At 44.5% G+C, this 26,262-nt stretch overlaps 1 protein-coding gene and 1 non-coding gene across 3 annotated transcripts; one reads left to right on the top strand and one right to left on the bottom strand.

Annotated features, from left to right (window-relative positions):
• The first annotated feature begins 1,263 nt into the window (after positions 1 to 1,263).
• On the top strand, positions 1,264 to 4,656 carry LOC125727196 (liver-expressed antimicrobial peptide 2-like). 2 transcript variants are annotated; one of them, XM_049003912.1, is made up of 3 exons: positions 1,264 to 1,462; positions 2,432 to 2,598; positions 3,426 to 4,656. In XM_049003912.1, the coding sequence occupies exons 1-3, from the start codon at positions 1,358 to 1,360 to the stop codon at positions 3,640 to 3,642; spliced, it is 489 nt and encodes a 162-aa protein (XP_048859869.1). In that variant the 5' UTR covers positions 1,264 to 1,357; the 3' UTR covers positions 3,643 to 4,656. The 2 variants fall into 2 exon arrangements, with proteins under 2 accessions (XP_048859869.1, XP_048859870.1); XM_049003913.1 differs by having other exon boundaries at positions 1,317 to 1,462; positions 3,512 to 4,656.
• A 1,252-nt stretch (positions 4,657 to 5,908) lies between these two features.
• trnaw-cca (transfer RNA tryptophan (anticodon CCA)) lies at positions 5,909 to 5,980 on the bottom strand. The gene has a single exon. It is a non-coding gene; the product is annotated as a tRNA-Trp (tRNA).
• Positions 5,981 to 26,262: the final 20,282 nt, after the last annotated feature.

Here is a 26,262-nt window from a genome sequence, read left to right as displayed (position 1 = left end):
GCTCCCTCGTTTCCGTCGTCTCGCATGAACCCATGGTGTCATTTAGGGAAACATCCTTATTCTCTTCCTTGGGCTGTACACCTAGATACACTAGTAATTCGGTAATATAACACAAACTACAGGCGCACAACGTCGTACACATAAGATATGATGTGCTTCATTTTATATAATAGGGGAAAACCTTGTCCATAGAGTGGCAAGGAACATAAAATGTACAGATAAAAACATATATTGCAGACAAGTTTAAACAATGCACGGTGCACGAATGGAATATTCTGGAAGTGGAATATCATTCAGGAAATTAATTAACGGTAGGTACATTGTATGTGTGACTAAACAAACATGAATTTGTTAGCAATGGCTCCCTTCCTGCTAGGGGTTACGGCCGGGTTGGGGGGGGGGGGTTAATAAACATATATAAATAGGTATAACCCATACGAAAGTCCATACTGATGAGTAAAAGAAGGATAGCGAGGGCGCAGACATTAACGGCTGTTGTGAAAATTCTGCAGATAAGCCAAGAACACTGTGAATGCTGCCTTTCGGATAATGACTTTTGTCCTCTTCTGAGTCTTCTGGGTCACAGTCCATGAGTCACATGTTCTGAGACCTGATTGGCTCATCTGCTTTTTGAGCTGTTTGTCATCAGTAACGCTTTTGAAATATACCCTCCATCCATCCATCCATCCATCCATCCATCCAACCACCTATCCCAGTCAGGCTTGTTGGGGGTGAGGGTCCCTGGAGCCCATCCTAGGCAGCATGGAGCACAGGGCTAAAGTACGCCCTGGACGGGATGCCAGTCTTTCGCAGATGTACAGTGTATCCCCTCAAGAAAGGCTTTATGTGTGCCAGCTGTTTTGCATTTGACCAAATGCTTTGCTTAACATGCATGCGTGAGGAGGAAGGAAGACTGTTTTATTATGGGAGAATTTCCATTGTTATATGAAGTTTTAATTAGAGTGGAGAAGAATTCTGGAAGTTTCCAGTTGTCCAGTGCTGCCTCTGAGGGCTCTGCAGGGTGGCATCCCCCAGCGTCTGTGGCGCCTGTGATGATCCCAGTGACTTCCTATAGCTCCGGGTGCCGGCCTCCGATTCCGTGTCCCTGCTGGCCCCGAGCTTCCACCCTTAACTTATCCTCCCGCCTTTGGTGCTCAGAGCTGTTGACTCATAACAGGACCCACCAAAGTACATCTGTCGGCTTCGAAAGCATCTAGACCCACGTGACCCCCTACGAGGGTTCGGAATGACCCCGGCGTGTAGGGGGAGGGGGGCAGGAGAATCCTCGGTGGAGCTGACGTTGGATATAAAGAGGCAACGCCATGCTTGTCCCCCACAGAAACATCTGTAAGCCATTATGTCCATGGCCTGCTCCAGAAAGACTTCCTGCAAGAGGCGAGCGGAGATGTACAGCAGGACAGGCAGGGCCCTGGGCTTGCTGCTTATCCTGGTTATCCATCAGGTAAAGAGACATTTTCTACTTTAAACTCTTATGCATGGAATATCGTTTATCAGCATTCTTTAATGTAGTTTAGTTTATCCTCTCTTTAACTCAGGATTAAGTAGATTAATCTCGTATCTTAAAAATTCTACTGCAACTGTTATTATGACTATAAATATGAGTAATAAAAGTGAATAATAGGGAGGAAATGACACAAATGTTTTTCACTGATGTCGTTTGTAATACACTGCACACGTCTGTGAGAATACAGTGGTGTGATTCTAAGAACAAACTTTTCGTTAAAGTGCAGTTTAGTGCAGACTCCAGTTAAATGTCATTTTTCTTTTTGGTCTCTGTCAGCTGCGGTTGATGTTTAGGAATTTGAATTTATCATACAAATCCGAGTATACGATGAAGTTTATAATAAGCCGATCCATCATTCAGCTGGTTATCCAGTGCTGGGGGTTACAGTTAATACATTATCATTATATCCAGAGGCGGACTGTTCAGATGCAGAAAATGCAAATGCAGACCAAGATGTCATTCCAACCAGGTAGTTAAGTACAGGAGGGGGGCAACTGCAGCCCTGGGGGGGGGGCGGAGCCCTGTGTGGCTTAGTTCTTTCCCTGTTCCACCATAAATGGTTCAGCTCAAGAGTTGTGGTTATTAGCACAAGGAGATGAATCAGGTGTGTTAAATGAGGGGAAACCCAAAAATGTGCAGGACTCTGGCCCCCCAGGACTGGAGTTGGGCTCCCCTGGTTAAGTATAATACGTATAACTCAACTGGTGGATTGAAACTAAATCTTGATCTGGATTTGCACTTTCTAAACCCTAACTACTCTATCTACACCATCTCTGCTTATAACATGCTGTGATGTCTGCAGGGGCCCTAGGCTGTAGCCTATGCATTAAGTCTTAGAGATGTTGCATTGGTCTTTTGGTCTCCACCTCCCCACAAGGAGAATCTCTGCTGCTGTGTATGTGACAGGTGTCCAGCAGCGGCAGGCCAGACACGGGCGGGCAGCCTGCTCACAGAGAGTCCACGTGGCCACTGAGACGGGCAGTGCGCATGACGCCTCTGTGGAGGACCCTGGGAAGCAAGCCCCTTGGGGCCTTCTGCCGGGACAGCTACGAGTGCTCCACCCGAATCTGCAGGTGGGCCGCCGGCCTCTGCGTTTCAGCTGCCCTCATTGTGAAACTAACAGAATCAGAACTCAATTCATTGGCGGTAGTTACAAGGCATCGCATGACTCTGCCGAAAATAAAGGAGATAACAATTTTACATACAGGATAAACATTTCACAACATACTCAGTGTAGATAATAGGGTTCCCTCCTAATCCATATCAGGGTGGATACTATGAGTTTCGTTTCCTTGATTGAAAGACTCATCTTGCTGTTTCACATTATCATTAGTGACACATGCATGATTATAGTAGACTGACCAATCAGCATGCAGTAGGAACTCAGTGCTTATGTGAAATCCAGATCTATCCATCCATCCATCCATCCCTGTAACTGCTTAAACTGGGGTCACCAGAGCTTATACTGGGAACGATGAGCACAGGCAGGAACCAGTCGCCAGCCCACCACAGGGCTCAGACACTCACCCATTTGCAGGGCCCCCTTAGATTCACCAGTTAATCTATCATACACACTTTTGGACCGTGGGAGGAAATGAACACTGTGACACCCCCAAGAGAAACCCATGCAAGCTCCACACAGAAAGGACCTACACCCGACCTGGGGACCAAACCCCGGACCTTCTCGCTGTGAGGCAGCAGCACTAACCACAGCGCCACCTGAAACCCTGTCGTAGCTCATAGTGTCCCTCCTGGCATGGAGTAGGTGGTGACCCTAGTAGGGATACAAATAAGAATACAAATATTTACAGTAGACACAGTGCAAGACATCTTAACTCGATACAAAAAACATAGCGCACAAGTTCGAATGACATTGCATGCGTATCACGTCTGACTACAGGAAGAGGGGACCATGTCCCTGGGTGAATGGATCGCACCTGGGCCATGTTTCACCACTATATCAGCATATCGTTCGCCTCCTCTTAGGAATGGTCATTGTGGCTTCCACCAACCAGCGATATCGTGAAGGAAGACAATGGAGAGAGAAGAAAGGTCTTCGGAGGAACTGGAAACCCGCTTTTTTACATTTACGCTTTACGTCTACACTCTTAGATTAACGTAGGGGGGGTGAACAAGCATAACGTCGAGGCTTTACTCTGATCCTTTCAAGAGAAATGTGTTTCGTGGCCGCATGCAAACACGTTTTTTTGAGGTGGGTGTAGTTCGTCGTATGTTAGTCTGTAGCGGTGTTTCTCAACTCGGTCCTCAGGGACCCCCAGACGGTCCACAGATTTGCTCCCTCCCAACTCCCTACCCCGGCGCAAAAAAATGTGGACCGTCAGGCAGGGAGCTGGACCAAAATCACGGACCGTCTGGGAGTCCCTGAGGACCGGGCTGGGAAACATCGCTTCAGAGCGTACAAAGGAAGCCAGGTGTATCATTTGATTGCTAATAGCGCTGGTTTTGAAGGCTATTCCCTGAAATAATAGTATGTGTGTTGCTGGTATACAGTTTGCTATGTGCATGAGCTATAGATGCCTAGAGCTGAAACCTGGACTTACTTAAAAACATGCGGAATAGCAAATATGGTGCCTAGCTTTGGAATGTGGGACAGACTGCTCCCTTTGTATCTGTAGGATTTTATCTGCCCCTAACGCTGCCCCCCCACGTTCCTTATTACCACAGCAGTCATTCCTCCAGAGAGGAACGTCACACCATGTAATGTGTGATATTATTCACCGCATTGAGGGATCTGAGACTGTTCACTGGGGGAGGTCACAGTGTTTATGTGCTGCATGAGTGGAAAAGCTTTGGAACTTTTCGTCTCTCTGGTTTGTAGGCAGAGTATGAAACAGGAGTGAAACGCCATGTGGAATGAGAATCGAGACAATAACACGATGAAGATAGACCGTTTGAGGAATTTGTCTGGGTGAAATCACATGTATTGTCCACTTATTTAAAGAAAACATTCTCATATATATGTCCATGTTAGTTACTCTGTGTTTTTTGTCCTGTCATTGTACTGTAATTCAATTTGTTTTAAATTTACAAGTATACTGTCTATCAACAACTTGAAATAAATAAAATCAGACTTAGAAATTAAAAGAATCTGTCAGTGTTTATGGTTTAAACTCTGAGTTTCGTCCCTTGTGTGCCTTAGCTTGCCAAACTGTCTTGTTATTAAGAAGCAGGGATGGGGGCAAACTGGGGGGGGGGGCGGGGTCCCAACGCTGCTCTAAATACCTGCTGTCTGCATGTTCTTTCTGCTTGATATGTTATTTTAAACCAGTCATTTTACAAATAGAAATATGAGGATTTCTGTACATGTGTTATTGAAACAGAGGGACAACATCAAGTGTTTATTAAAATCACAAACGTAATGGATCGTTGCAGTAGTACTGCCATCTAGTGGGTAATTTTCAGAAAAAGAAAAATATCCATCCATCCATCCATCCATCTATCCATCCATCTTTTTCCTGGTCAGGGATCCAGAGGAGCACAAGGTTGGTATACACCCTGGATGGGATGCCAGTCCATCACAGGACAAGCAGTCACACACGAAAGCTGGCAGTACATGCGTCAGCAAACCATACTGCATGTCTATGCACGATCAGAGGAAACTGGCAAACATCCATCCATCCATCCATTTTCCAAACCGCTTATCCCACTGGGTCGCGGGGGGTCCGGAGCCTATCCCGGAATCAATGGGCACGAGGCAGGGAACAACCCAGGATGGGGGGCCAGCCACCACCATTCACTCACACATGCACACCTATGGGCAATTTAGCAACTCCAAAAAGCCTCAACATGTTTTTGGACTGTGCAGGGAAACCGGAGTACCCGGAGGAAACCCCATGACGACATGGGGAGAACATGCAAACTCCACACACATGTGACCCAGGCGGAGACTCGAATCCGGGTCCCAGAGGCGTGAGGCGACAGTGCTAACCACTGCACCACCATGCCACCCCACTGGCAAACATTTAATACTTTAATAATTCCTTCTGTCTTATTAAGTGAAATGAGGCTTTATTTGCCATTTTCACACGCATGAGGACATGCACATTGGAAAGTATTTCTTCACATATAGCATCCTGCTAAGACACACCCCGGGGTGACGGCTGAGCTTCGGCTTTGTGGACGGGGTCAGCCATACATTCAGCAGCCGTGGCGCATTTTTAGGGGGTTATGGACACAACAGAGATGTGGTTCTTCTATGGAGCATGAGATTTGAGCCAACAACCTTCTGATCACAAGCACACAGGCCTTATCCATTACACTCCAAAGTCATGAAAGTTTCTTCATATTAATAAAGGTGATGCTACTATTCTCTCAACTAGGGGAGCTTATAATCACTGACTCAGAGCCTCAGACTATAAAGAGTGACCCTGACGTGATTCGAACACGCAACCTTCTGATCTGGAGTCAGACGCGCTACCTTTGCGCCACAGGGTCAAGACTTGTCGCAGTATTACGATCAGGTGCCAACAAAATGACGTCGACTCTAACCTATACAGACGACACTCCTCTGCCGTCTGCCTTGTGCAGGATTGTCTGCTGAAATATAAAACAAACAACCTATATTCAAGCTGCAATATTATGAATTAATAGAGAGAATGAATTAGTGAATCAACTGTTTATCATTTTTACATTCATAAATATACAGTAAAACTAAAATAAAATAGTTTGTGTTTTGTGGGCTATAATGCAGGTTATGCATTTATTTACTGTATTTATAATGTCTATTTATTTGGAGCTGATTGATTAAAAAACATTCCAAAGATATTTAAGCTTGCAAAACAGTGTCAGACTATCAGCATTATGTAATAATTAGACTGAACCCCATTATTTTGCATATAATGCAGGGTGCAGGACTGAGTAATATAAATGAAATATTCACTTATCGTCATATAAAATTTAAGAAACTGAGGAATTAAACTGTCTATATGGGGCATTGCTTGATAGCGCGCGTCAGCCTATCATATCTCAGAAGGCAACACAATTCCAGCCAATCATATGACAGTATTTTACGAACGAGCAACTTAAAGCCCAACAAACACACATTAGGGACTGGCAACACCATCGATTTCTTTTTTTGATCCAGTTTGATGGAAGTACTGACCCCGATACCAATATTTGGATCCAGCCCAACTCTGACCGTAAAATTTGACTGGGGGGATCGATAGCTCAGTTTCCCTAGTTATTAGTGTCTGGGTCCCTGAAAATCTTCCCCTTCCCCCCCCCATGGGCGACCCTGCATGGCCTGCCCTCTATAATAATATATACATTTAATAATATATACATTTAAATTACCAGATTTAAAAAAGTGTTTATAACATTACAATGATTCTCCAAGTCAGCCATTAAAATTTAAAGAATCGATATTTGAGTATCGATCTGCACATCCATACTTCAAATCCCTGTCCTCAGTAAATAAACGTCGGCCAGGCTTATTGGCAACCTGGAAGGGACACAAATATATCCCTAAGCTTAATGTATTATTGGTGAGCTTCTGCAACAGCTGAGGCCAGATTAATATCAGAATCTGTCAGGGCTATTCAAATCACGGTCCTGAAGGGCCGAGCCCTGCTGATTTTCCAGCCTTCCTTTACCTGTGAGCTGGGTGTGAAACCTCCAGCCAATCAGAATCAGTAATTATTAAAGTAACTACCAGGGGGAACTGAAAACAAGGCCTGGATTTGGAATCGGGGTCCAGATTTGAAGAGCCCTGATCTATGTACTGAATGTTTCATTTACTCTATGTATATTTCATTGATGATACTGCATTGTAGGGTATTAGTATTGGTTTAATTCCTAAATAGGCCTGTTTATTTACAAGCAATTGAATATCTATATGGTGTAGTGCAGTGGCTGGCACTGTCCCCTCAGTCCAGGCTTTGAGTTTCTGTCAGGGCTCCATGCGTGTGGAGTTTGCATGTTCTCTCCGTGTCATTCTGCAATATGCAAAGGGGATTCAGAATTATTAAAGTGCTAATCCTGTGTTGCTCCTGTAGGTTCGGGGATAAGGTCCGCCCCCCAAGTAATTAAAGCTGCTACAGGAAATGGATGAATATATTGTATTATACCTGAAAATGTACATAAAAATTCTTATTAACTTGTACTGGTGGAAAAGCTTGATCAGGGACCCTGTCAGGTGTCCATGATCCATGGAGAAATAATCACTCATGTAGTAGCAAAGAAATTCTTCACGTCACGCTGGAATGTTCCATTACTCGGTGGGGGTGATTTTAGGGTGGGGGTTGGGATTCTGTGTAAATCCACTCCTCTGAGGCAGGCAGAATCCACATAGAAATGCAAACATGTGTAACATGCATATACTACACAGATTAAGACATCGGCAGCTTTTAGAAGATTCTGCTCTGGGAACCAAAAAGCACCAAAGCAAACGCCACTATCTCATGCAAAAATGTTGGTGAGGTCCAAACAACTGGACTGGACGAAGCAGGATCAGAACATCTGATTGGTTGGTCCCGACTCCTCTAGATTCTTGGACCCACCTCCTCTACAATCTAATTGGTTATCTCTCTGGACCAATATTTTTTGCATAAGTAGAACTCCCATGAGCTTTCCCTTGCTCCTGGCCTGGCTATGCAGTCAGGGACAACCCCATGCAGTGCTGCATCTCTATTGCGGCTGCTCCATGCACAGGCCGCAGGCCAGACCCACCAGCACCTCTTGGATCAGGACCAACAGGAGGTCTGGCAGGTGGTACTGACAGGCTGCCTAGCCCAGGGACACCACAGTCAACAGAATCAAATAAAGATCCATCTGCACACACTGGACCACTTGGCATCTGAGCATGAGCAGGGGCAGAACAGCCCCCCCAGTGGGCATGCCGGTCGATGCAAAGATGACAGTACTGCTTAGTGAGGTAGGTGAGGATGAAGCCGCAGAGTCCCCCAATGGGCGGCGAGCAGCAGGAGAAGAGGCACCACCTTGCTGCGTTTCTCAGTCTCTGTGATCCACTGCTGGCAGCGCAGCAGTATCAGGACCTGGATCGGCGAGGCCAGGGCCGTCGGAACCGCCTCCACATCTGTCATCGCCACCACTGCCGCTGCTGGACCCCAACCCATGACCAGGTCACACAACGGCACGTAGGGCCTCTTCAGGAGCGAGTCACAGCCACCAGGAGGACCTTCATCCCCTGAACAGCTGCCATCCACCTGGGAGAGGATGAGGAATATCAAGGGGAACAGCGTCACCGGCACACAGAGAAGTAAAGAGAACAGAATCATCTTATGGGTGGAAGAGGTTTTAGTCCAACAGTGTACTGCTGAGGTGGAGGTATCACAGGTCACAAACAGAGCAGGTCACAAACTGAGCAGGTCTGAAACAGAGCAGGTCACAAACTGAGCAGGTCTGAAACAGAGCAGGTCTGAAACAGAGCAGGTCTGAAACAGAGCAGGTCACAAAATGAGCAGGTCTGAAACAGAGCAGGTCACAAACTGAGCAGGTCACAAAATGAGCAGGTCTGAAACAGAGCAGGTCACAAACTGAGCAGGTCTGAAACAGAGCAGGTCACAAACTGAGCAGGTCTGAAACAGAGCAGGTCACAAACTGAGTAGGTCACAAACTGAGCTGGTCTGAAACTGAGCAGGTCTGAAACAGAGCAGGTCACAAACTGAGCAGGTCACAAACCGAGCAGGTCTGAAACAGAGCAGGTCTGAAACAGAGCAGGTCACAAACTGAGCAGGTCACAAACTGAGCAGGTCTGAAACAGAGCAGGTCTGAAACAGAGCAGGTCACAAACTGAGCAGGTCACACACTGAGCAGGTCTGAAACAGAGCAGGTCACAAACTGAGCAGGTCACAAACTGAGCAGGTTACAAAGGAGCAGGTCACAAACAGACTGCTCCGACGTCTGAGCATCATACTGAGAGTGTGTGACTGCGGGCACGTCGTTAAAAAGCAGAAAGCACCACTGTACAAAGTCAACAAGCTGAACAGCTACACGAGTGTCACAGTACGTGTGTGTGTGTGTGTGTGTGTGTGAGAGAGAGAGAGAGACCGAGAGAGAGATTAAAGGCAGTCACAACACAAAGCAGCACCACATATATTTGTTATGTCAACAAATTGGTAGCTCTTTATTTATATTTATTTGTTTGTTTAATCATAACAGTGAGAGAAAAGACAGCAGACTGAATGAGAGACAGTTGTGCTTACGACTATGGACAGATCAGACGGAAATGTGAAACAGTGTGTGTAGGAGCCCAGGACACCGGCAAAACAGAAATGAAAATTGCCCCAGACACATGGTGGCACATGCACGGGCCCCCACACGTGTGTTAGCCTGAGCAGGCATCCTGTTACCACTGAGAGCCTACAGAGAAATACGGCAGGACTACATTCCTCAACAAGTGAAACACAGCGTGTGCCTTTTAGGCGAAATTCAGCACTCAACTGATAGGCTGGAATGGTTTCGCAAGACATAAAAACTGTCGCGGGCTAACGGTGGGTTTTTGCAAATAAATAAAACATAAAAAACAAAGATTTTATGTAGCAGAAAGTACCACTGGTTTGCGAGTGAAAAGGCCAGGTCACCATAAAGGTAAGGACTCGTTAATTTTGGGTTCATAGCCACCTGATAATTAAATCCACCCTTATTGTTCTGCAAGATAAACTGCAACTAAATCAGGAGACTCAAGGTGCTGCCCCCCCCCCCCCCCCCACAGTAAGGAGTTTTACTGTCAGCATTTCTGCACATTTCATGTAGCCTAATATTTTATTTGGCTTCATTTTTCACTCCCAAAATAATAGACCTTTGCATTTCAATTATTTAGTTGCCCCCCCCCCCCCATATCAAACTCCCTGCCCCTTTGCCCAGCAGCACAGGTGCTGCAGGTCTTACTGAGGGGTGCTCTGAGATGATTATTATGACAGTTGGCGTCTTGCTGTTTGTTTCCTCGAGAGTAAATAAAACCAAGAAAGTTTCAGGGGCCGGCAAAGGTGTGTGACAGGGCTGCTTATTCGCAGCGTGCCCTAGCGCAGGCAGGCCAGCAGGGGGTTGACTGACTGAGAGCGTGGGTTTGCGCCCTGGAGCCTGTCACTTAGTGGCAAGCTGCAGCTGCGGTGGACTCGCCTCGATCAGCCGTCCGCCTGTGTCGCTTCAAAAGAAACACACATGCGATAAATCTGAAAAAAATGTGGTAAAATTCCGAGTCACTTTGGGAACAGAAAAAGCAGAGCAATAATTAAATCAGGCGAATATATTCACAGTCAGCCTGCTGATACCCTGCATGGCCTATAGATGGCAGCACAGCACACCTGCCTTGTCCTTCCACAGCAGAACTAAGTTGAAAAGTTCAAGTATAACAGAAGCACGGTAGACAGTCCGTGCCAAACAGAACACCCACACCTGTGGCAGCGACGGGGACCCCTGCAGGTAGGTGCCTCCTCCGTCTGCTCTTCCTCGCTCAGGTGACACTGTTAAGTAAGGCTTCATCTTTAGGGTCTGATCATCAAGACAGTGACAGCGCTACAGGTAGATGAGTGAGTTTTCCAAATCGGTAACAGCATTGCAGAACAAATGGCAATAACAAACAACAACACGTTGCATAAGATGTGCAACGAGCCAGATTTCAGTGATGTAGTGGGCACAGTTTGTCCACCCTGCCTGCCTTCATTTATTTTTGTGCGTTATATGATGTGTCTTCTTGACTTTTATGAGGACGCTACATGCCCACTTTCTGTCAAGGATTTGCTCATTTCGATCTTGATCTCTTCATCCATCTGGATCTCGTATAGCGTCCACATGGGATGAAGCGGACGTCATTCAGAATCTGCCGTTCCACACGGAAGGTGGCAGCGATCCCCCTACTCTCAGAAAAACACCCTGCAGCTCGCCATCCACACCATCATGTTTCCTTTCCGTTTCGAAAAACAGATACACGGGCCTGTTTACCATTACAGGGTTCTTTGTTTGTAAGGATTCTGGTATGTGGGAATGGAGAGAAGTCCAATTAAGAGATGACACAGATCGATGCCAGCTCCATTGTGCTTCCCAGTAATTAATACCTTAAAAAAAAGTCTTATTGTAATTCACTGCATTTTTCCATTGATTTGAATCTATAATATCTCTTACAACTCTTTGTGCAGTATATACTACAGCGTAGAGTTGCTGGAATCGGTGCGTTCTCATACCACATAACTATTCAGTGTTATGGCTAAAGACCTTAAGATCTTTGGCTCTAGTGTTAGTACTTTATTTACCTCATATACACCGAGTTGTCACTACATCTGAAGGTGGATGGATAGATGGATGGATGGATGCACCAACTATGCATCAGTACCAGTAATAGGCAGACGCCATAATGAACCCAAAATGCTGCATGCCGCATAATGGTTTCCATCTTTCACTCATCATTACATAATGCAATTGGTCGGGGACACTTATTCCACACAGCCAGCTGGGGCAGAGTTGCCCCCACCACCACAGACAAATAGGGATCGCCTAGGGCCCCATTTCATTAGGATGGCACAAAAGAGTGAGTGGAAAAAAATCTGAAAAAACATCTCTGGTTGCATTTTCTGACATCACAGTTAGTTCTAATATTTCACTACCTTTCTTGTGAAACAGACTAGTTAGTTAGCAGAATCTCACCTCGGGTGCCAGAACACCTATGGCCCGCCCAGAGCTGGGGGATTATCGTGAGCAGTACCATCAGCTCTCCAGAGTGAAAGGGGAATTGCTGGTACCTCTCTTGTACAACTTACAAGTTTCCTGAACACAGAATCAAGAATATGGCCTGCGAATCAGGGTGGACATGTTGTTTAAATCGAGTATGATGATTGTGAGAGACAGAAATAGTTAATGTTTCCTAATCTGTTCATCGGGGACCCACAGACAGTCCACATTTTTGCTCCCTAGGGAGCTGGGAGGGAGTTCAGAGGGTGCAGACACATGGACTGACTGTGAGTCCCCGTGGACTGGATTGGGAAACAGAGTTTCAGCTTCCATAGACATGGGTGCTGGTGTGTTGACTATTATTTCATAGCCAGTGTCTGCAGTTGGGAACATTAATGCCGTAAACAGGACAAAGGAGGAGGTCACTTGCTGCAGAGGAATGCATAAGGTCACCCTTCATTCGTCTTATTCAAGAATCAACACGATCTGTCATCACCTTCAGCTCGATACTCTCTGCTGGGACGATATGGATGATGCCATTCCTTTAGAGATGGCCACAAACCCCCCAAAAAAAGTAAATATTGTTTTAACCATTGTGCATTTCTAACTATTGGTTACTGGTCAGAAAAATGTCAGTAGACCTCTACTGCCACCTACTGGCTGGGTCGACATAAAACGGGTTTGTTTACTCTTAGTGAATTTCAGAAGTAAGAGTGTTACAATGGACTGCTAGATTAATGTCGTTTTTCACCAGCAGTCCAAGAGGCTTCATCATCAATCTAAAGAACAACTGTGTGAGAGTGTGAGTGGCCACTGGTCTGGGTCTTCTTCATCCTCGATGGGATCTTCAGCAGCAGCCCGGAGCAGGTTCTGTCTTCCTGGAGCTTCTGATTGGATTTAAATGATGCCAAAGTTAGTTAAGACTCAATGAAATTGTTCTGCTGGTCTGGCTGTGTGGGGACTTCACCCCACTCATGGTGTATCCCACCCCGTAACGTATTATAAGGGAACTGAGTAGCTGCTCCAAGAAAAACCACTGGTAGATCCCTAGCACATAGTTGGCATCTTGGTACCCTTCAGGTGCAAGAATACTAAGAAGCCCTGGGTCGGATTCTGATCAGACAGGCAGCTGGTTCTTCATTGCTTTGTGTCCTGTTTCTGCATACTTGCATTGCACTAGCGGACAAAACTGTGGAAAAACACTTTATAAAATAAATTACACTTTATAAAATTTCTACATGCATATTGTCGGTAGTGTTTATGAACAATCACAGAATGTTACAAATATCATACATTGGGCGATTAAATAAGTAACTGGAACAACAGCTGAATAAAGTTCAGCAATCCTACAAATTGGATCCGGAACATGTCACCTTCCGTTCCAGGGTATACTGGCCCTGGGGGAATTGATCCTCTCAACAGGCATTTCTTCACTGTCCCAAAGCCACTTGTTGTGGTTCAATATGTTTTTCCCTATCTGCAGATGTGGGAAATGCAATACAACATGCAGTATGCATGCGACATAACCGGCAAGGTACATGCAACTTAACCTGTGGTATGCATGCAACATAACCTGCAAGATGTAGGCAACATCTGCAGTATGCAAGGGACATAACCTGCAGGGTGCATGCAACATAACGTGCGGTATGCATGGGACATAACCTACAGGGTGCATGCAACATAACCAGCACTATGCATGGGAAATAACCTGCAGGATGCAAATGTATAGAAAATGCAACAGCACAGAGCTGGTACTTATGATAGCGATGTTTTATTTCAGTTTCGTTTAGTTTGTAGTTGTGGTGGGTCTGTTTAATTTTTTATTTATTATAATTACGTGTTTATAAACATTTAACGTAATTAGTATTGGGAAACAGCAGGCTAAAAATCCCTGTGATGAAGCTTGGATCTGAAGGTAGCATTAATTAATGTTGCCTTTGAATGTCTATTCTAGCAGAGACAGAGGAAATCAGGGAACTCTTGGAGAGTTTTTGTATATATACCCTCCATCTGTATGGCCATACTGAGTGTGTGTGGATTAGCTTTGTATTACATTGTGGGGACCAAATGTTCACCACAATGGAATAAAAACCTGTTTTTTTTTTACATTGTGGGGACCATTTTTCAGGTCCCCACAATGATCTGTGAATGCACAGTAAAAGAGTAAAAATGCCAAAAGCCTCATATTTTGTTTGGTTAGTTATGGTTAAGGTTAAGGCTGGGTAGGGGTTAGGGTCGTCATGTTGGGATTAGAGTTGTCCCCATAGAAATTAATGGAGAGTCCCCACAAAGATAATTACAAACCTGTGTGTGTGTGTGTGTGTCCATCTTACAACTCACCTCACTAACTGTGCAATAGAGGGTCATGGGGTGCGTGTGATTATATGTAGTTTATATGAGTGCATGTTTAAAGAGTTTTTCGTTTTTTTATGAAAGGTGGCTGATTGATGAGAAGTTCCTTTGAATGGAGCCCGTTGTCGTGCAGGTCCACCTGAATAGCTTTAATTAGGCCTCTCCTTCGCTCCCTCCTTCCACACAAAGGGCATAACCAAAGACTGGTAGGCCCTGTCGTCAGACCCCAGTTCCCACCATCATCTGTTTCACTCCGCAGGTAAGAACCCATAATGTTTGTTCTTTCCATACATTCTGCGCTCTGTAGCTCTGTACTGCGGTTGACGTAACATCTTCAGATCTACATTACGGTCAACATCTATCTTCTCCAGAGCTACACAGTAGGCAGCTAGCATGTGTGAATCTCCTGCTGTGGAATTATTACCTAATACGATAGAAACTGGGTAGATGATTGATAAATATCTGGAAGAATGACGCCCCGCTGAAACAGAAGCTGATTGCATGTAAACACCATTAACTTTCACGCGACAGCTGCTGGAGCACATTCGTGAACAGAGAACATCTGATTCTAAATGACGTGTAATCAGCCATTTGGACATTATTCTGGAAGCTTCTCAAAGTGCTGAGCTCACTCCCAAGCTTGAGTTTTCTCCGCTCGGGATTTGGCAGCTAGCCCCATCATTCCCAGTACTGTACACGGCGAAGCTGCCTAAATTAGATCATCCGAAGATATTCCACATATCCTCGGCAGATGGGACTAGCGACGTTCTGTTCGCAAACGATCCAATTCTTTTTACCGGCTGCTTGGTACAAACATAAATAACCGAGTCGTACTTCAGAGCCATTCTTCTTATCATTGTGTCCAAATTGCACTGCCGCCCTAAACTCATTTCACTCGCCTTTACCTGATCAGTGAGGTGGACAATTCCGCCACAGGAGGCAGACGTGGCCGTGTCGGGTTTCTTAAAGAATGAAGCAGAATTCATGCCAATGAAAAGGTTTCTAAGCCAGCAAAGTGTATCTTCTCTTTGCTATTGCTAGTTGACAACCACAAAGCTGCAATCCCTTTGCAGCTATAACAGCTGCCACTCTTCTGGGAAGGCTTTCCACAAGATTTTGGAGCGTGTCTGTGGGAATTTTGGCCCCTTCGTTCAGAAGAGCATTTGTGAGATCAGATACATACACTGGACGTGAAGGCCTGGCTCACAATCTCCATTCTAGTTCATCCCAAAGGTGTTCGATGGGGTTGAGGTCAGGGCTCTGTGGGTCCAGTCAGGTTCTTCCACACCAAATTCACTCAACCATGTTTTTATGGACCTTGCTTTGTACACTGGGGCACAGTTATGCTGGAACAGGAAGAGACCATCCCCAAACTGTTCCCACAAAGTTGAAAGCATAGAATTGTCCAAAATGTCCTGGCATGCTGAAGCATTAAGAGTTCCCTTCACTGGAACTAAGGAGCCTAGCCCAACCCCTGAAAAACAACCCCATACCATTATCCCCCCTCCACCAAACGATGCAGTTGGCACAATGCAGTCAGGCAGGTAACGTTCTGGCAACCGCCAAACCCAGACTCGTCCATCAGACTGCCAGACAGAGAAGTGTGATTCATCACTCCACACAACATATGTCCACTCTTCCAGTCTAGTGGCAATGTGCTTTACATCATGCAATGCTTGGCACTGTACTTGGTGATGTGAGGTTTGCATGCAGCTGCTCGGCCATGGAAGCCCATTCCATGGAGAACGCAGTGCACGGTTTTGTGCTGGAGTTAATGCCAATGGAAGTTTGAAAGTCTTCCGTTATAGCACTGCCAACTTTTACACACTATGGGTTTCAGCACTCAGTGACCCCACTCTGTTACTTTACATGGGCTGCCACTTCATGGCTGGTTTCTGTTGTTCTTAAATGCTTCTACTTTGCAATAATACCACTTAGAGTTGACTGTGGAATATCTAGCAAGGTAGAAACTTCAGAAATGGACTTATCACAAAGGTGGTACCCTATGGCAGTACCACACTTTAATCAGAGATGGATGGGCCATGCTTTAGTCAGAGATTTCAATTTAAAATACGTGTTTAATTACTTTGAAGTATTTTGTCATTTGTATTTTGCTGGATGGGAAAAAAATCTGATGTCTTTTATAAGAGTATACTTTGAGTGTACTTTGAGTATTTTATATATTTTAAATATTATAAAACATTATATTTTTTTATATATTTATTTTCTGTCATTTTACGAACCATTATCACTAGCTTTACAGGCGTTCAGATATCACCTATCACCACTTTTGGATAGATGCAAGTAAATAACCTCTTGCACACCTTGCTCATTGGGAAACAACCAGTAAACCAAGGAGATAAGCTGCTTTGGTGTTCGCTGCAAAGGTGGTAAGATATATTATCCGGATGTCATTACAGGATAGATAGATAGATAGATAGATAGATAGATAGATAGATAGATAGATAGATAGATAGATAGATAGATAGATGGATGGATGGATGGATGGATGGATGGATGGATGGATGGATGATAGATGGATAGATAGATAACAGGTAACTTCACAGACATGCTCAGGCACTGGCATATTGTGGCTTGTCATTTATGGAAGCCATCATTAGCGATAAATCAACTGCTTTTGTTCCTAAGGACAAAATTAATTTCTATGAGCTGAAACTGAGCATTTTTATAGCCACCGCGCCTATATAAAAGGCAGAATGGACTGGTGAACTTCACCTTAGGAATTATATGTGTTACAGGTGCTGGTTTGTTTGTTTTTTTTGAGCGTAGTTCTTCTTAGAGTGTGGCACCATACTGTAAGACAAAGTGGGAGATTCATGCATTATGATAATTAACGTTGTGCATCGCTTGGGCTCACGCACACACCGGTACCCCTGCCAGCCGGCACCACTAATTCTGCGGGGAACACTGGGTATAGATTAAGGGTGCAGTGGTTCTGAAACCGAGACTGAAGCCACGATACAAGCATTTATAATCTCCTATTGTGGTTCTGGAAGACAGAATTGCGACACACCCCCTATCCCCACTCACGGTTGCGGCTGCAGCCTGTCGAGCTCTCATTGCATTACTAATGTTACAAAAGTCATTTCTCCTTTCGCAGTTAATAATCCAGGCATTTCACACATAACACATGTAAATCACACAATTAATATTCCGTTTACACTTGTAAAGCTGGGAAAGCTGTATAGTTTGTTAATGCATCACGCGACTAGGGCTGAAATGGCACATGTGTCTGTTGTGTACCGTTACTATTTTACATGTATTTTCAAATTACAAATTGTATTTTAATTGCATACATTTTCTCCCACCAGTATTTTATTTTGTTCCATTTGATGAGCAAGTATTTGTGATTTGCAACAAGATTTGTTGCCCTTTTTAAATGTATCTGTGCCTATTCACTGAGCTCTTCTGAACGACTCATTCTTTTACAAATATTTACAAACTTGACTGCATGGCAGGATGCTTGATTTTATGCACCTGTTGTGCAGATGCTGAAACAGACTCCAAAAGTCTTGGACCAGCTGGACATCCTCTATACTTTTTCAAAAACAACTGAGGCTCTGCTTTACTTTGCTTCTACAAGATAAGGTTACAGCCACAAAACACAGTCATGTTTATACCCTGACCACCCCTGGTGATGTTTTTTAGTTTACTGGCAGTTTATCACTCTAAACTAATTAGCAGCAGGGTACTTAGTAGGGTACTGAGTAGGGTACAGAGTAGGGTAGTGAGTAGGGTACTGAGTAGTGTACTGAGTAAGGTACTGAGTAGGGTAGTGAGTAGGTTACTGAGTAGGGTAGTGAGTAGGAGCTGTAACTCGAAGGCGGCTGGTCCAGGTCAATATGCAGTTTCCTTATGAGAGTTAGCCTGAACTGCTTCTGTAGAATATCCATTTGAGACCAAACGAACCCTGAATTACGGGAATTTAGCAACGAGGAACAGATTTATTTACAAAGTAGCATTTTGCAGGGTTAGACGGGGACAGGGAGGAGTTGGGCTAACTCAACACACTCACGAAGAAACAGCTGGGCTTGCAAAACACAAAAGCAAATGCGAAGGGAGATGCATCCAGGGCTCGGGACTGAAGCGATTGTTATCACGAGTTATTTGGGGGGGTTAGAAGAACGGAACATGCCAGTCTCTGTAGCTGGGGGTTGTGGGACAGTTGGGATGGTTGAAATTAGTCAAAGTGTAAAATTGCATTCATCCCATAACAATTGTTACCAAAGATCTCAGACACTGATAGACAGTGCAAAACATAGGGGTTTAATTAGCATCGATGGGGAAACCCTTCTATCACCCCACACGAAACCACCAAAACATCAAGCTGAGATTTGACAATGTCCAAAAATAATGGAATCAAGTCTTTATAACTTTCACCAGGGATGATTCGCCTTCTGGCTGCAAAACATCGTGTTGATCAAATATCAAGGATTCCTCAGTAGCATCCTCGCCGAATGAGACCAATCTCATGACTCACTGCACCCCAAGTTCGTTCTTCGAAGGCAAGTTAGAAAGACCGCTCTTGCCAAGACCACAAGTACGGTCCTTGCATTCTTGGTATTGAGATTCACTCCCTGTTCAAGAGTCTTTCCCAAGATGGACTCTAGAGCTCCGCCTTCTCTGCTCAAGTCAGATGACTTCCTTCCTATTTTTTCCTTCCTTCCTCTCTTCCTGCTATCACTAACAATCACAGTGGAAAAACAGGCGTGTCCCCCCTTTACCTTACATGGATTAGCCTACAGAGAGATCACAGCTGAGCCACTATGCCACCCTCATTGGCTAACTGAGCCACTATGCCACCCTCATTGGCTAACTGAGCCACTATGCCACCCTCATTGGCTAACTGAGCCACTATGCCACCCTCATTGGCTAACTGAGCCACTATGCCACCCTCATTGGCTAACTGAGCCACTATGCCACCCTCATTGGCTAACTGACTGAATTAAAATAAATAACAGTATATGGTGCAACGTCTGTGGCTGTAGAGTATCTAGGGCTGGCTCTACCTTTTCCCAAGGCAAAGGTTTACATGGGAGGGTCCTACTAAGAAAACTGATGATCATTCTGCTTCCTCCACAACATGGCAAATTTGGGGCCCCTAGATAGCTGACTGTTCTGCCTATTAGCAGAGCCAGCCATTTGTGTGGGCATCGTGTGCTCTCTGGTGTGTCTGCCAGGGATGTGCGTCATGTAATGAGCTCTTCACTCCTATACAGGTGTCCAGTTTTAAGTAGCTGCTGATCATTGTTCCCAGGCATGCTTGGGCACATGTTGAGACATAAGAGTCAGACGTCAGTCTGACTGACTGAGCAAAGTCATACTAACAAGGAATTTCACTTGACGTTCATTCCAAGAAAATTACAAGATAATAAACATTTAACGAAGGTCAACGTACGTGAACGTAAACTAGAAATTGTAAATGTCATAAATATATATACAGTCAACCTGAATCTTATTTGGTATTTGAATGATTGCAGATAAAAAAAAAGAATGTAATATATAAGCTTTAAAACCAACCAAAATGCACAATTTCAGACTGGACTGCAAATTGCGTAAGCATGGATTGAGCGCGGTTTGTGTCAGCATGCTGTCTGTTCAAATATTCACTGGCCAGCATCCTAACTCAGTTGTTGTCCAGCACTAGTTAGTGGCGGAGCTGCATTCACTATTTGTATACGGTACTATAGCATTCCCTAATTGTGCTGTTTTTGAGCGTTCGCTAATTGTGCTGTTTTTAGCTTTCGCTAATTGTGTTTTTGTTACCTTTTGCTATATGGATCCTCAAAAAGTTTGTGGCAAAGTTAGTATACTGTACTGTGTATGTACAATAATTTCCCCCTAAACTACTGTACTGTTTTTACATAGATTTTATATTGTATAGGTACAGCTCTATAATCCAGGCATTATTATACATATAAATATATTGCTAACTGGGAATATGTGTATATACAAAGCAAATATGCACTTTTACGTAAGGGTCATGAATGTACATTGCGGTGGATTGTGGAACCAATTGACCATGTAAGATGCAGCAGCACTGTATTCCACGTGGCGATGCAGACTAGTTCTAACCAACGCAAGATTAAATAGTGAGGTCACTGAATGGCTGTGCAGTGTATTCTATGTAGCAAGATAAGCAATATACACAGTTCTACGTACCTAACATAAAGCAAAGAGTTCTGAGCTGTTAGAAGGTTTTGGCACAAGTGTACTGTTCAGTCTTCCAGGTGCAGCATCTGTGTTACTGTAGGAGAGATCTGCACATACTGTCATTGAGCTGGGCCACAGCCTGTGGGAAGGAACTCTCAGCCTTGAAGTGCTTGTTTTTACAGTCCAGTACCTCACCCCTGCGAAATATAGGGTTGCCAGTCTTGTGTTACTCTCTTTCTGCATCTGTTGTAGTAGATCTGCAATGGAGGCAAACTGCATCTTCTCTACTGAGCTTATGATGAAGTTTTGCCTTTTCCCTCGCAGTGCATGATCCAAACCAGGCAGTAAGGGCAGACTCTACGGCAGCCATGTAAAACTCCACCAGCACTGTTCGTGGAAGCTTGAATTGTCTCAGCTGTCGGAGGAAGAACATCCTCCATTGGGCCTTCGTGATGGTGGAGGCAGTGTTGGCCTCCCATCTATGGTTTTGAGAGATGTTGGTCCCAATGTTTCCAGTTGGTTTACCGCCGTCCCATTTATCATGACAGGAGGTGGTTGACAGCGTCATCTACTGAAGTCCATCTTGACAATCTTCTGAGTATTAAACTCTAGGTTGTTTCAGCTGTGCCAGGTAACTAGCTAGGTTACCTTTGTCTGTCCACTGGCTCAATGCCATCATATATGAGACCAATTATCGTGGGCTCTTCTGCAAATTTCAGAAGTTTTACAGATGTGACTCTGGAGACGCAGTCCTTGGTGTATAAAGAGTAGAGCAATGGAGACAATACACAGCCCTGAGGTGATCTGCTGCTGAGGGTCAGAGTCAGAGAGCCTGAGATGATCTTCCCCAGCCTGACATGTTGCTTCCTGTCACTTAGGAAGTCAGAAATCCAATGGAATGCGGCATCAGGCACAGACAACTGGAAAATGATCTGTAACAGAAATGGAATATTGGATGCCGAGCTGAAATCAATTAACAGGATCCTTGCATAGGTTACAGGAGACTCCAGATGCTGTAGAATGAAGGAGTCTCCCATGCGGACTGTATAGTCTGCAGATCTGTTATACACAAACTGCAGTGTCTAGCAGGGAGTCTGTGCTGGATTTGAGGTAGACGAGCACAAGTCTCTCAAGAGTCTTCATGACTACCGATGTCAGGGTGACCGGTCTGTAATCATTCGTGCCTTGTACAAGTATTTCTTGGCTTTTTGGAGACTGGTATGATTGTTGAACTTCTGAAGCAGGCTGGGACAATGCAGACGTTAAGGGATTGACTAGAGGTGTCTGCAAACAGTGGTGCCAGCTGATCCGCACAGCACTTTGAGGAGGTTCGAGATACATCACCAGGGCCAGGTGCTTTCTTCTGCTTCTTGAATAGGCTGCTCGCCATTTTTTCACAGGTAGTTCACGGTGGTGAAGGGAATACTGAGGACGATGGCCATGTGAGGTGTCAATGGAGCACAGGTGATGGGCCTGGCATGAGACGTACAGATCAGCAGCAGAAGGTGTTCGGATTGTTGGCTAGTTGACAGTCCTTAGTGGGAGGTTGAACATTTCTTTTTGTCTTGTATAATGGCTTGCAAACCTTTCCACACCCAAGAGGAGTCGCTGAGGATTGTTCTTCCAGCTTCCCAGAGCACCTATTTTTCACTGCCCTGATTTCCTTTTCCAACCTGTATACAGAATTGTATACAGTAGGAGATCCTGTTTGGGTCGGAACTGACAACATTAACAAACGAAGGCAAATACAAAACAGCAGAGCAACAGGCCATGGGGGCTGCCTCTGGTGCCATCTTGGACCAACCTGCCACATCAGAAGCCCCCGACAGTGGACCTTCCCCTGGAAACACGTGAGAAGAGCAACTCCACTTAAGTTTGTTTACCAAGGCATAAGTGTTAGGGAGTTCAGGGTAGCTGCGTGTCCAGTCAGCTTCAGCATGTTAGCATTAACATCCACTCCAAATGTGACTGTGTTTCTTGCAGTATCTGACATTTAGGCTACGTTCACACTGCAGGCCTTAAAGCTCAATTCTGATTTTATGCTCAGATCGGATTTTTTGCTTGCCTGTTCACATTACTCACACTACTCTTTTTAATGTGGGCGATATCGGATTTCAGTGTGAACGGTTCACTGTACCGAACTGGCCCGTGTGGACACAAAACAACAAAGACGCAGTGAAGCTCACGCCCCAAAACAAAAACGTCAATTTATTGATGCAGGAAGCCAATCATCAGTATGCCAAAAGTATCTTCGAAAACTTTCGAAAAACTGCCCGGTTACGATATGAACCTTCCGGTTTTGCCTGAACAGATTTATCTCCCCGAAATGCTTATTAAATCCAGCACCTCACTGTCCCTCCACTGGCCAGCTTCTGCGCTCTCCTCCATGTTTGGAGGACGGAGACATATGGCGACTGCGCAGAATTGTGACGAACGTCGACTGAGAGTGACAAAGCCGCGTGAATTCCGATTTCGCTGTTCAGACTGACGTCGCATTGCCAAAAATCAGACCTGTATCCGATTCACGACCACATACCGAAGTGGCCCGAATCGGAATTAAAAAAATTGGATTACATGTGACTTGTGCTGTTCATATTGTCATGAAAAAATGCGATGTGAGTCACATATGAGCAAAAAAAAAATCGGATTCGGACCACATTTGTCCTGCAGTGTGAACGTAGCCTTAGATTCCAGGTGCCATGGCGCTGAAATCCGATCTCAGCCTTTGATGTTGTTACTTAAGATCACTTGGCCGGCTTTGTGCTTATCATGGTCTTCCTGCCAATCCGCAATCAAGAAGAACGAATGACCAGGAACCGGCAGCTAACGAAAGACAGCAAAAGTGTTATGGAAATTACACCTCGGCCGGTCCAAGACTATGTACTTATTTGTTCATCATTGTTGAGCGTAATTTCACCGCTGAACACTATCCATTTAACTTTTGGAGAAAATAATTCGCCTTCATGACAGAACTGATGGGTTATAAATATATAGAATCTTGTGTGCTGGTTTATGAAATGGAATGCAGTACAAATCTTATTAACTAATGTCAACGGCACTAAGCAGCTTCTTTCCACACTCATTTTGATGTCTGTTCTTATGGATTTTTTCCTGGAGTGCAGTGATGTTTGCAGCAGTGCTCCGGAGGTGTTACTTAATTGTTATTAATAGATAGATCTTAGATCCAGCATCTGAGAGAATTGCCTATTTTTAAATGTTTTCCTCTTTACAGTCTTTCCTAGACCATCCATCCATCCATTTTCCAAACCGCTTATCCTATTGGGTCGCGGGGGGTCCGGAGCCTATCCCGGAAGCAATGGGCACGAGGCAGGGAACAACCCAGGATGGGGGGGCCCATCGCAGTTTCCTAGACCATTTAATTCACATTTAGCAGATCGAGGCTGGTGTGAGTGACCTTGCACCCTCTCATTAATACCTGTACTTATAATACATTGTAATATGGGGAAATAAAAGCAGAATTAAGATGAAACTACACTTACAATGTGTGCTTTTTAATATCCTAATATTCTCAGTATGAGTTAAAATGAAGGAAAATAGAAAATCAGTTGAAAATGTTAAAAAAAAATGAACATTGGGTACATTATGATAAATGAACATTAATAAGTAGTTTTACACTTTTAGTGACAATTTATTACACAAGATGAGAAGCCTGAGCTCTGAAAGGTGGATTTGAAATGCCGCTCCCTGCACACTTTGTGAATTGGCACAATTTTCACTGTTTTCAAAATAAGTTAAGATCGAAATGTCACTTATGTGATCTCTGAGATCGTTCAGAACGCAGGGAGTCTGTTTTATAACACAGAATCCATCTCCTCATCCGATTGCGATGCGATTATGGGATGTATGAATTGCGCACATACAAGTATAACGTGTGGTTTATTAAGTGAGGGATTAACCATGAGGAGGTGTGTGGTTACATGACAATGATCAATGACAACTTGGTGTAATGCTCCTAACCAATTTGGAGTTGATTATTTTTGTATAACTGTACACCTCAAAGTAGTTTATCTCGCTTGTATGATAGCTAATAAACAAATAATAATAACAGAATGAACTAGTCATGGTTCATTTTTCAGAAGCAAATTATTTCAAATAGTATTTAATAATGTCCCAATGCACTTTCAGAAATATACTCCCTATAAGGGTAGAATGTCTGGGCAGGCAGAGCCCAGACTGGGAGTGGGAAGGCCGTTACGTTACCATAGAAACCGTCAACAGATAGACCATTGTGTTTTGAAAGCCAAAGAAAATTATGCTGATAAGAATAGCTGGTTATTTATGAGTAGAAAGTCACACAGGTTTTTATATTAACATGTTTAATAAAACATAAATACACACTAATATGGAACTGTTATTAGGCTCTTGGAATTACCTCTCACGTTACACAAAAATTATCGACACCCATGTGACATCCCTGGACCAATAAGAAAACAGTATTGACTTAACCTGTAGTGCCTGACAGTACATTAACATCCAAACAATCATTGACTCAGTACTGAGATGCAGGGAAGGAGGCCTACAGATTCTTTCTCCGTTACACAGAGGAACAGACTTTCTCCCATCAAGTTCCTTCAGGCAGGTCTTGGCATTCTCTGAGCCTGGGATAGTTGCCAGGGAACATGCATCCACAGGAGACAGCCAGATGGCACGCTTATACCACCTGATCGCTTATACCAGAAAGCATGGAAGATCTCGGAGAAGGTGGCATGTTAGTGCCAGAGATCGTGTTTATGAAATGCTCTGTTCTTCCGGGCTTGTGTTCGCAAAAAATGGCCACTTGGGTTTAATGACCGAAGCTGGTGCTGCTGCAGCCTGGTGACTCCCTGGATATGACTGCTGACTTACAACGCATTGACAAGGGGTTTGAATGCAGTTAGCGCTGAGCTAACATTCCCTCCAGTGTACACTACCTCTGGGCATTCTGCTTTCTGCCCAAAATCCAGATGTGCTGCTCGCATGAGCTTCTGACTGTAGATGACTGAGAGTGGTTATGAGAGCTTGGTATAGTGTACACACACTCTGCTTCCTGAAAAGGCTCAGGAGAGCCTTAATCCTACCTGAACATGCAGGATGCATGGCTGGAATGATGGATGGATAGCTTTACAGTCACATTACTCATCAGAATATCCGAACGCAAGTCTTGCTGGATGTCTATGAAGAAATCTTGTTAATTCAATAATTCCTCTTTGCTAGGTGTCATGGCCTGTCGGCTGAGGGGCGTGTCCTTCCTTCATCAGACACGAGAAAGCTGTGGAAATGGGCAATTGGGCATTTCATCCTGGGGTGTGGTACTTCTTTGGAACATTCTCATGTATGTGTATTGGTAAGGATGCACGCACATTGCAGGAAATGACACTGAAAGCCACTCGTTAGGAACTGAAGTCCAGAAATGTAAAATACATGTGCATCTCAGTGCCATCCGGGTAAAATTTCAAAGAGTTTCTGGTTTTGTCGAGCGGCGGAATAGAGGGGAGGGTCTCCTGAATGGCGAGAGTAAGCTCTTCCAAGGAGGAGTTTTAAAGGGTGCATTTAAAATGCTACCCTTC

This window comes from Brienomyrus brachyistius, unplaced genomic scaffold (assembly GCF_023856365.1).
Source record: "Brienomyrus brachyistius isolate T26 unplaced genomic scaffold, BBRACH_0.4 scaffold90, whole genome shotgun sequence".
Classification (NCBI taxonomy): domain Eukaryota; kingdom Metazoa; phylum Chordata; class Actinopteri; order Osteoglossiformes; family Mormyridae; genus Brienomyrus; species Brienomyrus brachyistius.
Note: the sequence above shows the minus strand (reverse complement) of the source record. Positions and strands in the feature narration are given on the sequence as shown.

What these genes read in the sequence shown, in the direction of transcription:
- LOC125727196 (XM_049003912.1), top strand. Translation starts at nt 1,358, where the DNA reads ATGTCCATGGCCTGCTCCAGAAAGACTTCCTGCAAGAGGCGAGCGGAG. An exon ending in TTATCCTGGTTATCCATCAG is followed by an intron (nt 1,463 to 2,431) that starts GTAAAGAGACAT and finishes TGTATGTGACAG; the next exon opens with GTGTCCAGCAGCGGCAGGCC. An exon ending in TGCTCCACCCGAATCTGCAG is followed by an intron (nt 2,599 to 3,425) that starts GTGGGCCGCCGG and finishes GTCTGACTACAG; the next exon opens with GAAGAGGGGACCATGTCCCT.